This window comes from Lithobates pipiens, unplaced genomic scaffold (genome assembly GCF_037356315.1).
Source record: "Lithobates pipiens isolate NorthernLeopardFrog02 unplaced genomic scaffold, aLitPip1_a1.2 Scaffold_16, whole genome shotgun sequence".
Lineage (NCBI taxonomy): Eukaryota > Metazoa > Chordata > Amphibia > Anura > Ranidae > Lithobates > Lithobates pipiens.
In genome coordinates this window covers 582,402,548-582,415,094 of record NW_027507748.1, presented here as the reverse complement: position 1 = coordinate 582,415,094, position 12,547 = coordinate 582,402,548, and the positions used below count along the sequence as shown (strand labels likewise).

The following is a 12,547-nucleotide window of genomic DNA, read 5'->3' as shown; positions in this document are numbered from 1 at the left end:
TAGACGCAATCTGATGCCGACTCCATTTGAAGGACCTAACAAAAAGGTACATTGTACAGGAGGAAGTTGTTTTCCTGGTGCAGACACGTGAAATGACTGGCTGGGAAGAAGGGATTATTGTTTTATTTTTCTTTATCCCTGACTACAAATTCCACTCCCATTCTCTCCTTTGCAAAAGTATTCCGGATGTGGCAGATCAGCCCACCCCTTGAGATCTGGCATACATTAGCTCTCCTAGCTTTCCATTTATCCCTTGCACTCCCCCATCATAAAGGAGCAGCAATTTCCCTGCTCCTATCCCCCCCCCCCCCCCCCCCCCCCAAAAAAAAGTTTGGCCATGTCAAGCCTTGATTTCAGCAGCCACATAGAAATAAGCGCTATAGATGCACCAATCTAACACCTCTCTAAAAGCTGTTTAGTGGTTTACAAGTCTGAGGATCTGCTAATCTCGTCAGCCTGCTGTCTACTTGTGTTTACAACTGTCTGTCTGGGTGGGAGGAGCACAGCTGCAAAGTGAAGGTCAAGTTAGCATCCTGCCTTATATGGCTTGCCATGGTCCTCCATTTTCACCCTTTTGTCACAACAAGGCTAAAGGGGAAATGCTCCTTTAATTCTGGTAAACACAGCTATAAGCTGCTATTGCCTAGCCCACTTTTTTTTTGCACGAGCTGGATTGGGGGCTGTGGAGAGGCTATGGGGATGGGAGATCTGGTTTTGTGGATAGTCTTCCTTCGAGAATTGATTTCAGCAAGCTGAATACAGCCCGTCTGCTTCTGGAGGAAAGGATGTTAACGTCACAAAAGAAAAAAACCCAATTAGGCAGTATGTGAGCAGTGCAGTGTCCCCTGCAGAAAACAATGCAGAGCAATCGGTAAGGCAAATGCATACACTATATGCTCTTCTCGTTTGTGTCTTCAATCTAAAAAGCAATATATTGAGATGGCATAGTGAGGGGTGATCACCCAACACATAGCACTTTCTAGAGCACACACACCACTCTCTCCTTGGAAATAGACATATTGATGAATACTAATATTTTCCCCAGTCCCTAAGCTGTCAATGTCCCATGCTGTTATCGATTTGATCACAGATCCAGAGAAAGACTGTTTATGGTAATGTGTTGGGCCTCTTTGACAGATGGTAGGGGATGTCTGAGTAGAAATCTTTTATTTATTTATTTTTAAATGATCTGTTATTTATTCTATAGAGCATATCCTTATGGTAGCTTTTTATTAATATAGCAAGTGGCCCTACACCTATGAGCTAATCTTTACTATACCCTTTACTAATCCGATTGCATATGGCATGAATCCCCCTTACTAAATAGCAGGCAGGCTAGCTTGTATGAAATCAATGACTGCTTGATTTCATTTTAAACAGGGGAGGTAGGTTTAAAGTGGCCTGTTCTTCAAGGGAAGCATTGTTAGACGGGGTATGGCTTGTCTGTCTTGTACATGGTATTAATGAACAGATCTGGCCCGGACAGTCTCTAAAGCTGCACTTAATCTATACAATCTGTGCCGGAATACCCCGCTCTCTCCAGATGTGTTGCTGAAGTTCTTGCATTACAGTCATTGCTCTATATGGAATAAGTGACTTGGTTCCCATCGTTATTGGATTGGCTACAAAGGGCCAGCTCGGTTTTGTCTATGGGAAGCTCTCGATTGGCAGGAAGGGGCCTGGGTTAGGGCCCCTTTATTAATCTGCATCTATTGTAGTCAGTACTCCAGATATCAGTTGTAGAAGTTTTCTACTACTGATTGACTTTTTCCTGTAGCCACAAGGATTATTTTGGATTCTTTATGTATGCCTTTGCAATATATATATATATATATATATTATGAATTAGGGAACTGTGCCATTATTAGTTAAACATGCCGTTGTGTACTTAAGGCAACAAAAGGCTCACTGGGTGCTGGAGAGCTATCATGGTAACCCATAGTCAGGTGTGCTAGCCCACATAGTTAAGAAAGTCAAGATTCAGCTGTGTTTTAAAAAGTTGCACTATTCATTTGTTATTGATATCTTTTTTTATTATTCTTCATGAATGACCTTATACCAACAGATTGGATCAATAAGCGTTTTTGTCGCGTTTAACGTTTTTTTATGCTAGTAGGCGTACCTCAAAAACGCAAACCACGAGTTTTTTTTTTACTACCTGTAGGCGCTGAGCTTAAAAATATGCCTCCAAACGTCCTAATGTGCATGAACAGATAGAATAACATGAGCTCCTTCTACAGACAAAACACACAATGTGTGTAGAGTGATAGCTTTTATTTGTACCTATAACAAGATCTGGTCTGCATTGTCTTTTCTTTATTTCTGAAATATAGAAAAATGCTAAAGGTTTGTCTAAATTAACCCCACCAAATGCACAACAGCCATCCTCTCAGCTGCTGACACTTTTCAGCAATGGCCTAATTATTGCATACCTTGTGATATACAATAGAACTATGGAAATCACACGTATTGAAATGTAGACTCAGTTGCAGAGAATTATTTTGATCACCTTTGTCAAGAAAATGGAATTGAATAGAAGGATTTGAGTAGTTGGGCACACTATTTGAGTGTACACCTTGCGATTATTTTACTTTATGGTATTGTGTTAATTGCTTTGACTTGTCCTTATCAGTTCTACAAAAAAATTGAAGACACAAATGGAAAGCTGTTGGGGGAGAAAAGCAGATGATTTATTATAAAAAGAGCAGATTTGACTACAGCGAAGAGTCCCAGTCTAGCTGTGAGACTGTCTCCATGGTGTGATCCATTTGTCCTCCAAGAAATGTTACTTTAATTGAAGCAACTAATTCAGTGGCCGATTCATTGGAGATAAACCGTTTTAAAAAATAGTTTTTCGCTACTGTTACAATATTTACGTTAGAGTCTTTAGAGAGAACTGTCAGGAGGATTAACTGATAACTGCCAGATATTTACAGTTTGTTTATTTTATTCTTTTTTAATTAAAGAATATTGAGACACTTTGCTCCGCCCATCAGGCAAATAAATTAGTGGCAATTATACCTTGGGAAAAGGAAACTGCTTTTTGTACTGTTGGGGTATAAGTTTCTGCTTTATCTTAATGATTCCATGTGGTATTGAACTTGGGAGTCCTATAAACATGATTCTTACTTTATTCTATAATCTTCTCTTTTTGCCCCTGCCTTCCCTGCTTTTGTTTACGTTTTCTTGTTCCCTCTTTTTTCTTTCTTTATTTTTTTCTTTCTTTCTCTAGCTCTCTCCCTCCCTCCTCCTCTCACTCCCTCCCCTTTTCTCTCCCCCTCTGTCTCTCTCATTCTCTCCCTCTCCCCCTCTGTCTCTCCCTCTCTAGCTCTCTCTCCCTCCCTCCCCTCTCTCTCCCCCCTCTGTCTCTCTCACTCCCTCTCCCCCTACCCCCTCTGTCTCTCCCTCTCTCTCCCTCTCTCTCCCCCTCCCTCTCTAGCTCTCTCTCTCCCCCCTCTGTCTCTCTCTCTCTCTCTCTCTCTCTCCCCTCTCTCCCTCTGTCTCTCCCTCTCTAGCTCTCTCCCTCGTCCTCTCTCTTCCTCCCTCCTCCTCCCTCTCCCTCTCTCTCCCCGTCTCTCTCTCCCCACTGGCTCTCTCTCTCCCTCCCCCCTCTCTCTCTCTCTCCCTCTTTGTCTATCCCTCTCTCCCCCTCCTTTCTCTCTCTATGTCTTTCTCTTTCCTCCGCTCCCCTTCCCTCCTTTCTTTATTTTCACCCATCCGCCCTCTTTGCTCAAATTATATTATTTTTAAATCTCCCCATACCTACACCATTCTAAATAGCATTAATGGTATATGTATTACAGGCAATGTGTGAAATCGGTCATTCTATAGAATGATTAGGCAAGATAGGGAATTTCACACATGCTTGTACTATACAAGTCCATACATAATTATGAGCAATTTCAAAACACGAGTATAACGTATATATATGTATATATATATATATATATATATATATATATATATATATATATATATATATATATATATATATATTATTATTATTATTATTATTATTATTATTTCAGACAATTTCAGACAAGGTGTGAAACTTACCATTTAGGCACATTGATATATATATATATATATATACAGTGGGGATGTAGGGGAATAGATCAAGTAGGAATATATATATATATATATATATATATATATATATATATATATATATATATATATATATATATATATATATATATATATATATAATTATTACAGGCAATGTGTGAAATTTACCATTTACACACATCGATATATAGATATATATATCCCTATCTATTGATCTATTTCCCCACCTTTTCATCTCCACCTAAATAAGTATACATTTCTTCTGGCCATAGTAATCATTGTTTCTAGGGTTTCCAGTCTATTGGCAAGTACCCCAACTCTGATTGCCTTACATGCACGCATCCACAATTTCTGTTAATCCTCCGCCCATCCCACATCAGTCTCCCAACCTTCTTTTCTTTCTTATCACCTACCACTACCTACCACTACCCCCCCCCCCCATTTCCCCCTTTCCCTTTCTCCACCCCACCATTTTTTTTCTTACTGACTCAATTTCCCCAGGTTAGTTTTTTTTCCCCCCTCTCTTTCTATCTTTCTCCTCTTTTAACTCTCTTTGCCCCCCCCCCCCCCTTCCCTTTTTTTTCTTTTTTTAAGATCCATTTAAATGTATCTCAGCCTTTGGGGGACATTAATATTTTCTACACGTATGCCACTTGTGGCTACTCTGCTGCAATTCTGGTTTTCTTTTACACTCTGGCGGTATTTAGTAATCTTTGTTTATGGCTGCGGGATGCAGTTGTTTTGATGTGCCCAAGACTCATACTTAGGAAGTAATTACGGTACTGGATTGGTGAGGGAAACATCTACTTAAAAGCATCTCACAGACAAGCAATAAAACGGAAGAATGTTACAGATAGAGTTGCTGGATAGTGAAATTATAAATATTTACTAACAGGTCTTTTTTTCGCCTGCAGTGCTGTAGTTGTATACCAGTGTAGAATGCAGCAAACCTGTCTGGACATGGAGATGAGCTATGCAATCATTACAAAAGTGACTGCACCAATTGCACCCATGAAGATATGAGGATATTGGGAAATGCATGATATGGCCATACCCTACATAGTTTTTATTTAGAACAAAGTGGGGAATATATATATATATATATATATATATATATATATATATATATAACCCTGATTTTTGGGACTTGCTTGGTACTTTAAGCCAAATGTGATTTGCTTTTAATAGTGGTATTTTTCTCTCTACTCCTATGTAACATCAGATTAATACTTACAAAGAGAAACATAAAGGATTTGCCTACCCCCCCCCCCTTTCTCTCTCCCCTCTCTTTCTCTCTCTCTCCTCTTCGCTCTTTTTTTCCCCTTTCTTTACAAGAGTAGGGTATGATCATCCCTGGCACAAAAAGTCAGAAAAATATGACAATAAGAGATAGATAGATAGATGGCTAGACAGATAGATAGATAGATAGATAGATTCCTCACATCCCCTTCTCTCTTTCTCCTTTCTCTCTCTCTCTCTCTCTTCCCCCCCCCCCCCCCCCCCCATGATCATTTCTGGCACAAAAAGTCAGAAAAATATAACGATAAGAGATAGATAGATAGATAGATAGATAGATAGATAGATAGATAGATAGACCTTGGCCAATATTATATAAATAAAAACAATAATTATTCTTATTAAAAAATGAACTAGCTAGACCAATATTATATAAAATACATCAAAATACCTATTTTTTTTTTTAATAATCTAATACGTGAATTTTCAGACTGAAAAATGATATAGTTACTTTGGGAATCGATACATACAATACAGCACATGGCAGCTGCCTATAATTAATATTCATTCTTATATCGTGTTACTCTGATTTTGTTTTTACCTGTATCTATACTATTGTGTCTACATAAATTCATTAGACAATAGTTTGAGGACACCCATACAAACGCTGCTAAACTGCGTGCTCAGAGGATTAACTCAGAACATTCCCACAATATCTTATTTTTCTTTTCAAGGTACTTAAAAGATGAAATTCACAAGGCACAATAGGGAGAAGGCTATGGTGGCTAAACATTCGATTTTATATGCCTGTGTGTCTCCAGTGTGCACTTGGGCTATAGCTGTGTTACTTTGTCTTTGGGGGTTGGGGAGCCTAAAGAAAATCCCAGACTGCTGCTCTATTCAAGGTTTTATGATGGTCAGGAAATTGACATTGGTCAAATTCAAGTGCTCTGACTCCCCAGCTGTCTCTACAGCAAACGTTGCAGTCAGCTCTGAAATCTTTTACTCTAACGTGGTTTAGCAGCATAGCATAGGTCAACCAGCCTAAGTGATCACTTATAATGTAAGGTACCATTCTACTACAGCCATTACTGGGAAACATCAATACACACTAAAAGCATGGTGGAATGGCAGGCTGTAACTGGCAGCTATTGTTCTGTCTGGTCTTTCTTTCTTTCTTTCTTTCTTTCTTTCTTTCTTTCTTTCTTTCTTTCTTTCCTTCTTTCTTTCTGTCTTTCATTAAAGGGAACTCTTGTTATTACCTCTACACTCTACATAATATTTTTCATGTCTTTCCAGGCATTAGTCTGTATATCACAGATTCAAACATATATCTTATATATATATATATATATATATATATATATATATACACATATTGATGTACGCCTAAGGTCACAAGTAGATAAGTATTAATATGGTGGCTGCCTGTGTTGTAATGGATGTGGGACTAAAGGAACTAACGACTACCATAAACAATAGCTTAAGGTTATTAGTTTGTATCAGGTCTATGAAATGCCAAGTAAAAGCACAAGTGACACTTTAATTAAAAGTTGTGCGCTGCGGGCTACTTTCTCAGCGTAAAACAGGTAAATTGCAACCCTAATAATAAAGATGATGTTTGCGAGATGGAATCAGGGTTGTAGATTTGGTGGTTCTACATTTACGCGTGAATTATGTTTCCAACAGGATGTTTATATTCTGGATATGACACAATGTGATGATAAAAAAATTGGAATTACGTTGTAATTTTGTAAAGTATTAACTCCCACGCGGTACAACCCGCCTTGCCCAGCATTGCTGTCTTTATGATTCATGATTTTATTTGTTTTTATTCAATATTAGCATTCAGAATCTATAAATGACCGAGCGATAGGAGTGTTTTTTTTTATCAGTGTAATTTTGGTTATTCTGTAATTTGAAAAATATGGGGAAATTATATTTATAAGATAGAATACCTTTTATAGAATCTGGAGGTAGATGATTTATTATTTCTATCTATCTATCTATCTATCTATCTATCTATCTATCTATCTATCTATCTATCTATCTATCTAGCTATCTAGCTATCTAGCTATCTTCGGCTTGATTTTTTTAAAGAGTAAAGTGCACATAAGGAAAAAGTATATCGAGTATATATACTAGTAGATGAGTGATATTTGCATATAGTTAGACTTACTGGAAGGACTGACGCAAACTATTGTAAAATAAATGACAAACACGTTAACGCCCTGTAAAATGTATCAAAATCAATTTTTAATAAAACCTAGGATAAACCTATAGACTAAAGGACCCATATTCTATTCCAACAGCCAATCGGTTTAAAGGGGGACATTCTCTGGGTTGAATTTCCCCCAATCCAATTGGTAGATTGGAGGGAAGCTAAGGTCACTTGTCTGGCGAGCCTTTACAAAAAAAAAAAAAATCATATGAGCAGAACTTTATTAATTCTCTTTGTTACTGTGTTTATAAAGTCGTGCATTCAGTGGACGCAATACTAATAAAAATAACAATTAAACATGTTTAAAGCTGTTAAATGGTTGGAGAAAGGCCTCAAGGGAAGACACATACACATATATGTGTGTCTCTGTGCCTTTCCTACTTGGAAAAGAGCTACTTAGCAGCCCTGCGTATTTTCAATTTTCTTGAATTATGTGTTAAAAAATGTTCCATGATGTTTTTTTTTTTGCTTTAAGCTAGTACTCCATTATAGCAATAGAACCTCATTTTTTTCTCTGCAGTGCCATGCAGACAAGTCTCTATAAGAACTGATTGTTCTTAATATGGGCAGAGAGCTTGGTCCTGCTAGCTGTCTGGCTTTACAATATCATTAATTTTACCACACAGAGAGTGGCCAAGGTAGTTTTCCAATAAGGCTTAGCTGCTTTACAAGTGCCTGTAATGTGACTGGACAAGAGCTGCCCCGGTCTCCTTCTAGGTGTGGGATGAACTTTGTGTCCCCGCATTTTGTCATGCTAAGCCTGGCTTATCATAAAGGTCCCATACCTCCAGTGAGCTGATTTATTCTATAGCTGACATAAAACAATATCTACAAGGAGGCAATTAGTTATTGAAAGAAGCATGTTAATTACCTTCATATTGGGCATATACCCCCTCCTCCTCCCCTCCTATATGTAACATCAATAATATACAGATGTATAGGCTCTGTGCTTAAGCTGGATTTTACAAATGTTTAAAGACTTGCTGACCCCAAAACCTGTATTGCCCCCCAGCCAGTGCATTTGATCTCTCCAGAAAGAAAAAAAAATCTTTGCAATGTGTCCCCCTCAAAGTTGAAGCATTAGGTGGGAAAAATAAGAGTTGACCTATTTCTAGTGAGTGCAAATCCCCGTGACAGGGGAGCAAAATCTAGAAAGCAGAGACCAAATTGCAAACTTCAAAAGCCCCCCCCCCCCTACCCCCACCCCAACCCCCCTTTCCCCTTTCTCCCTCCCCAGCCACCCCCTGAAATGATCCTTACTCTGCCTTTCCTTCTCAATGCACACAAGGGGAGTGCCTAAAAGAGAGAAAAAAAATGAATACAAATCTGCAATTGATTTTCATAATGTTTCTGCGGTGTTTGAAAACCAATCGTTTTTGAACCTCTCTCAGATCTTACCTAAGTGAACCCTCCTACGCTTCTAAGTGCTCGCAACTGATATATGGCGATATCTACTTGGGCATCACGTGCTCCTGGGGAGAGACTAAGACGGACAGCGCGTCATCCAGCCTTCCCAAATTTTTCCCCCTCTGCAGATCGCCTCCAAAACATCTATCTATAGAAGCCAGAAAGGGAGAAAGATGTTTAACTCGGTCAACCTGAGCAACTTTTGTTCGCAAACGCGCAAGGAGAGGAGTACAGAATTTGGAGACCGGGGAGGCTGCGCTTCCAACCTGTACCTCCCCAGCTGCACTTATTATGTCCCCGAATTCTCCACTGTGTCCTCCTTCTTGCCCCAGGCCCCTTCCAGGCAGATCTCTTACCCCTATTCCACCAACCTCTCCCAGCCTGTACGGGAGGTCTCCTATGGTCTAGACCCCTCCAGTAAATGGCACCCTAGAAGCAATTACGCCTCCTGCTACCCTGCAGCTGAGGATCTCATGCACAGAGAGTGCCTCCCTCCTTCTTCCAGCATGACCGAAATGCTAATGAAAAACGAAAGCGTGTACAGCCACCACCATCACCACCACCACCATCACCACCCCAACTCCAACCACCCCTCCACAGGATTCTACACCAGCATGAGCAAGAACACGGTGCTGCCCCAGGGATTTGACCGCTTCTTTGACAATGGCTACTGTGGGACTGACCCCCAGGCTGAGGATGGTGCCCCCACCAAGAACGACGCCAAGCTGGACACTGACCCCCAGGCTGGTGCTCTGTCAAGCGGAGCTGAGCCAGGGCTGGACCCGGAAGATGAAGAGGAGAACACCAACCCTGGATCTTCAGCCTCATCCTCCTCTGTCACCAACAAGGAGACCAGCAAAGGCAGCAGCAACTCCAGTAGGTAGAGCTGTGTGAGCCATGTCCTAGGAGCAGGGGAGGTGCACAGGGGGGTGAGCCCGGCGTTTTGTCGGTCACATTTTATGTGGAGTTTTATAAGCATTCAAAGGATTTTATTAAACCTACAAAAACTCTTTCTTCCAACGAGAGGGGGAGATTTTACGATGGGAAAGCTCTTTGGGGGAGAGAGAGAGAGAAAGAGCAAAGAGAAAAGCTGTAGTAGACAGAGACAAGGAACACACAGACAAACAGATCTCCATTGATGGAGATGCAATTTAAGGATGGGGTTTTGCCAGGCGTCAGATGGAAAGGCTGAAGAGCTAACGCTTCACTTTGATCATGAACTTTTCAGGGGCATTTTAGACGGTTTTGTTTGTGCTCTGTGGAGGTGAAAGGCAATTGGGCAGAACGTAACCTTGGCAGTTTCCTGTGCCTGCATTTCACAGCCCTTTCCTGCTGAGTTCCCCATTCAGGCATTTTTCTTTTCTCGTAAAATCTTCTTTTTTTATTCAGCACAGAATATAACCTAGACAAGGCTCCTTTAATGCCTTTGCGTCAGTTTAAAGCATAGGAGCTCTTGAATGTGCTTTTAGCTTGTGTTTGTGTCTGCATTCTACTAACAAAGGGTGCCATGCCACTACACTTAGATTATTGCACATTTTCTGGGCAAGTATCAACCTTTATTTCCCCTACATTTTACCCTTAATTCCACTGTCTCTACATTGCATGATGGCCCTAATCTGCCCATAATACTATAGTGTACCCAGTTCTTGACCATGCTAACTTTCACAAGCACAGCTAAAATAAAATAACAATTTTTGGTGTATGGGGAGGTGTTATGTGCCTGTGAGTGCTCAATGTGATTATACAATTATGTTCCTGGAAAGCATAGTCTGCTTTAATTGTATTGTAGGGGAACACAGAGACTAATCTACTGTGTATCTGTGCAATTTGTCAGTGTGTATGTATGTGTGTGTACAATGTGCATCTTATCTTTATCTATATTCTATCTATCTATCTATCTATCTATCTATCTATCTATCTATCTATCTATCTATCTATCTATCTATCTATCTATTAATATTAGACCAGAATAAATACCTTTTGATATAGTAACATCATGCTTTTATTCATATAAAATATTCATGTGCGAGGTCAAGCTCATTTTTTATTATGTATATAATTATGTGAAATAATATATATACACATATAGATAGATAGATAGATAGATAGATAGATAGATAGATATTATACAGGATTTGTTAATGTAATTTGATTTGTAGAGTCTTGACAAGTGATTTTGTTATGTGCGTTTTTTTTTTAATTTTATTTTGTTGTTTGCTTGTTTTTTTACATGTACTGTTTTTTTTTTGTTTTTTTTTTATATATCCTTCTCAAGGTGCCCCCCGTACAAGGAAGAAGCGGTGTCCCTATTCAAAATTCCAAATTCGAGAGCTGGAAAGAGAATTCTTTTTTAACGTCTATATAAACAAGGAGAAGAGGCTGCAGTTGTCTAGAATGCTGAACCTCACTGACCGCCAGGTTAAAATATGGTTCCAAAACAGGAGAATGAAAGAGAAAAAGCTAAGCAGGGACCGTCTGCAATACTTTTCTGGAAATCCATTGCTGTGAACTTGCTGCTTGAGCCCTTTACTCATGCACTGTCCTGGTCTGAGAGGATCCTTTGCCTTCAGTCCTCCATCCAGCTAAGAAGCCCCTTTCTGTTACATATTTGTACATGTACATTCTTATTACCAAGTAACAGAAGGAGCTGTATGAGGAGCACTTGGTATATAACTGAAACCATGAAGGGACTGAATACACAACTGACTTCTTTTTTTTATTTAAGTAAACTGTTGGAGACATGGATCTCTTCATTTTGCTAAATCATTGATTTCAGAGAACTTGCAGCTGTGAAAACAGTCTTTATCCACGCTATTGTTTGATAGACGTTGAAGACGCGCCAATCACAATGAAGAGAGTGGCCAAAGTTTCTATGAATCTATGAATTGTGTTATTTCTGCTGTCATGGTTGCCTGCCTAAGAATGTGTGAGTGTCATGTGTGTATGTACATGTAAAATGGCTGTTTTATTTCCCATTGCTGTCAATGTACGCTTTCCATACAACCCAAGTACACACAGTCAAGCAATGTTTTCCTTCCAAGGGGCTGATGTATCAGATGTATCAATCTATTTGTTATCCTTCCCATCAAGCAAACGTGCAATGTACGTTTTACGCCCTTGTAACAGACCCCGGAAACAGTAATGAATATATATATATATATATATATATATATATATATATATATATATATATATATATATATATATATTTTTTTTTTCTTCTGTGTGTGTGTATGGTGTAGTGTATATATATATATATATATATATATATATATATATATATATATATATATATATACACACACACACATATGCGTATACATGTATATGATACACAATTGCCATATTCGTTTGCATACCCAATTGTTTTAAAAGTGAGTTTGTGTGCATGTTCACATACACACATTAAACACGTTATGCATTCCAATAAGGCATTCACGTATATGTGTGTGTATATATATATATATATATATATATATATATATATATATATATATATACACCCACACACATATACAATTTCTGGTTGTGCAGTGTGCATTGTCAGTGTAATTGTAATTCAGCCTACAGGTCTTGTGTGTTTTGTGATTTATAATTTATTCACAAACACACAAA

The 12,547-nt window shown here is 38.9% G+C and overlaps 1 protein-coding gene across 2 annotated transcripts; it reads left to right on the top strand.

Annotated features, from left to right (window-relative positions):
* Window positions 1-374: 374 nt before the first annotated feature.
* On the top strand, window positions 375-12,113 carry HOXC11 (homeobox C11). Of its 2 annotated transcripts, none has more exons than XR_013274651.1 (2): window positions 375-871; window positions 11,208-11,347. XR_013274651.1 is itself a non-coding variant. In XM_077483805.1 (2 exons), exons 1-2 carry the CDS (start codon window positions 9,106-9,108, stop codon window positions 11,438-11,440), a joined length of 936 nt encoding a protein of 311 aa, XP_077339931.1. In that variant the 5' UTR covers window positions 8,847-9,105; the 3' UTR covers window positions 11,441-12,113. The 2 variants fall into 2 exon arrangements, 1 of the variants encoding a protein (XP_077339931.1); XM_077483805.1 differs by lacking the exon at window positions 375-871 and adding an exon at window positions 8,847-9,808 and having other exon boundaries at window positions 11,208-12,113.
* Window positions 12,114-12,547: the final 434 nt, after the last annotated feature.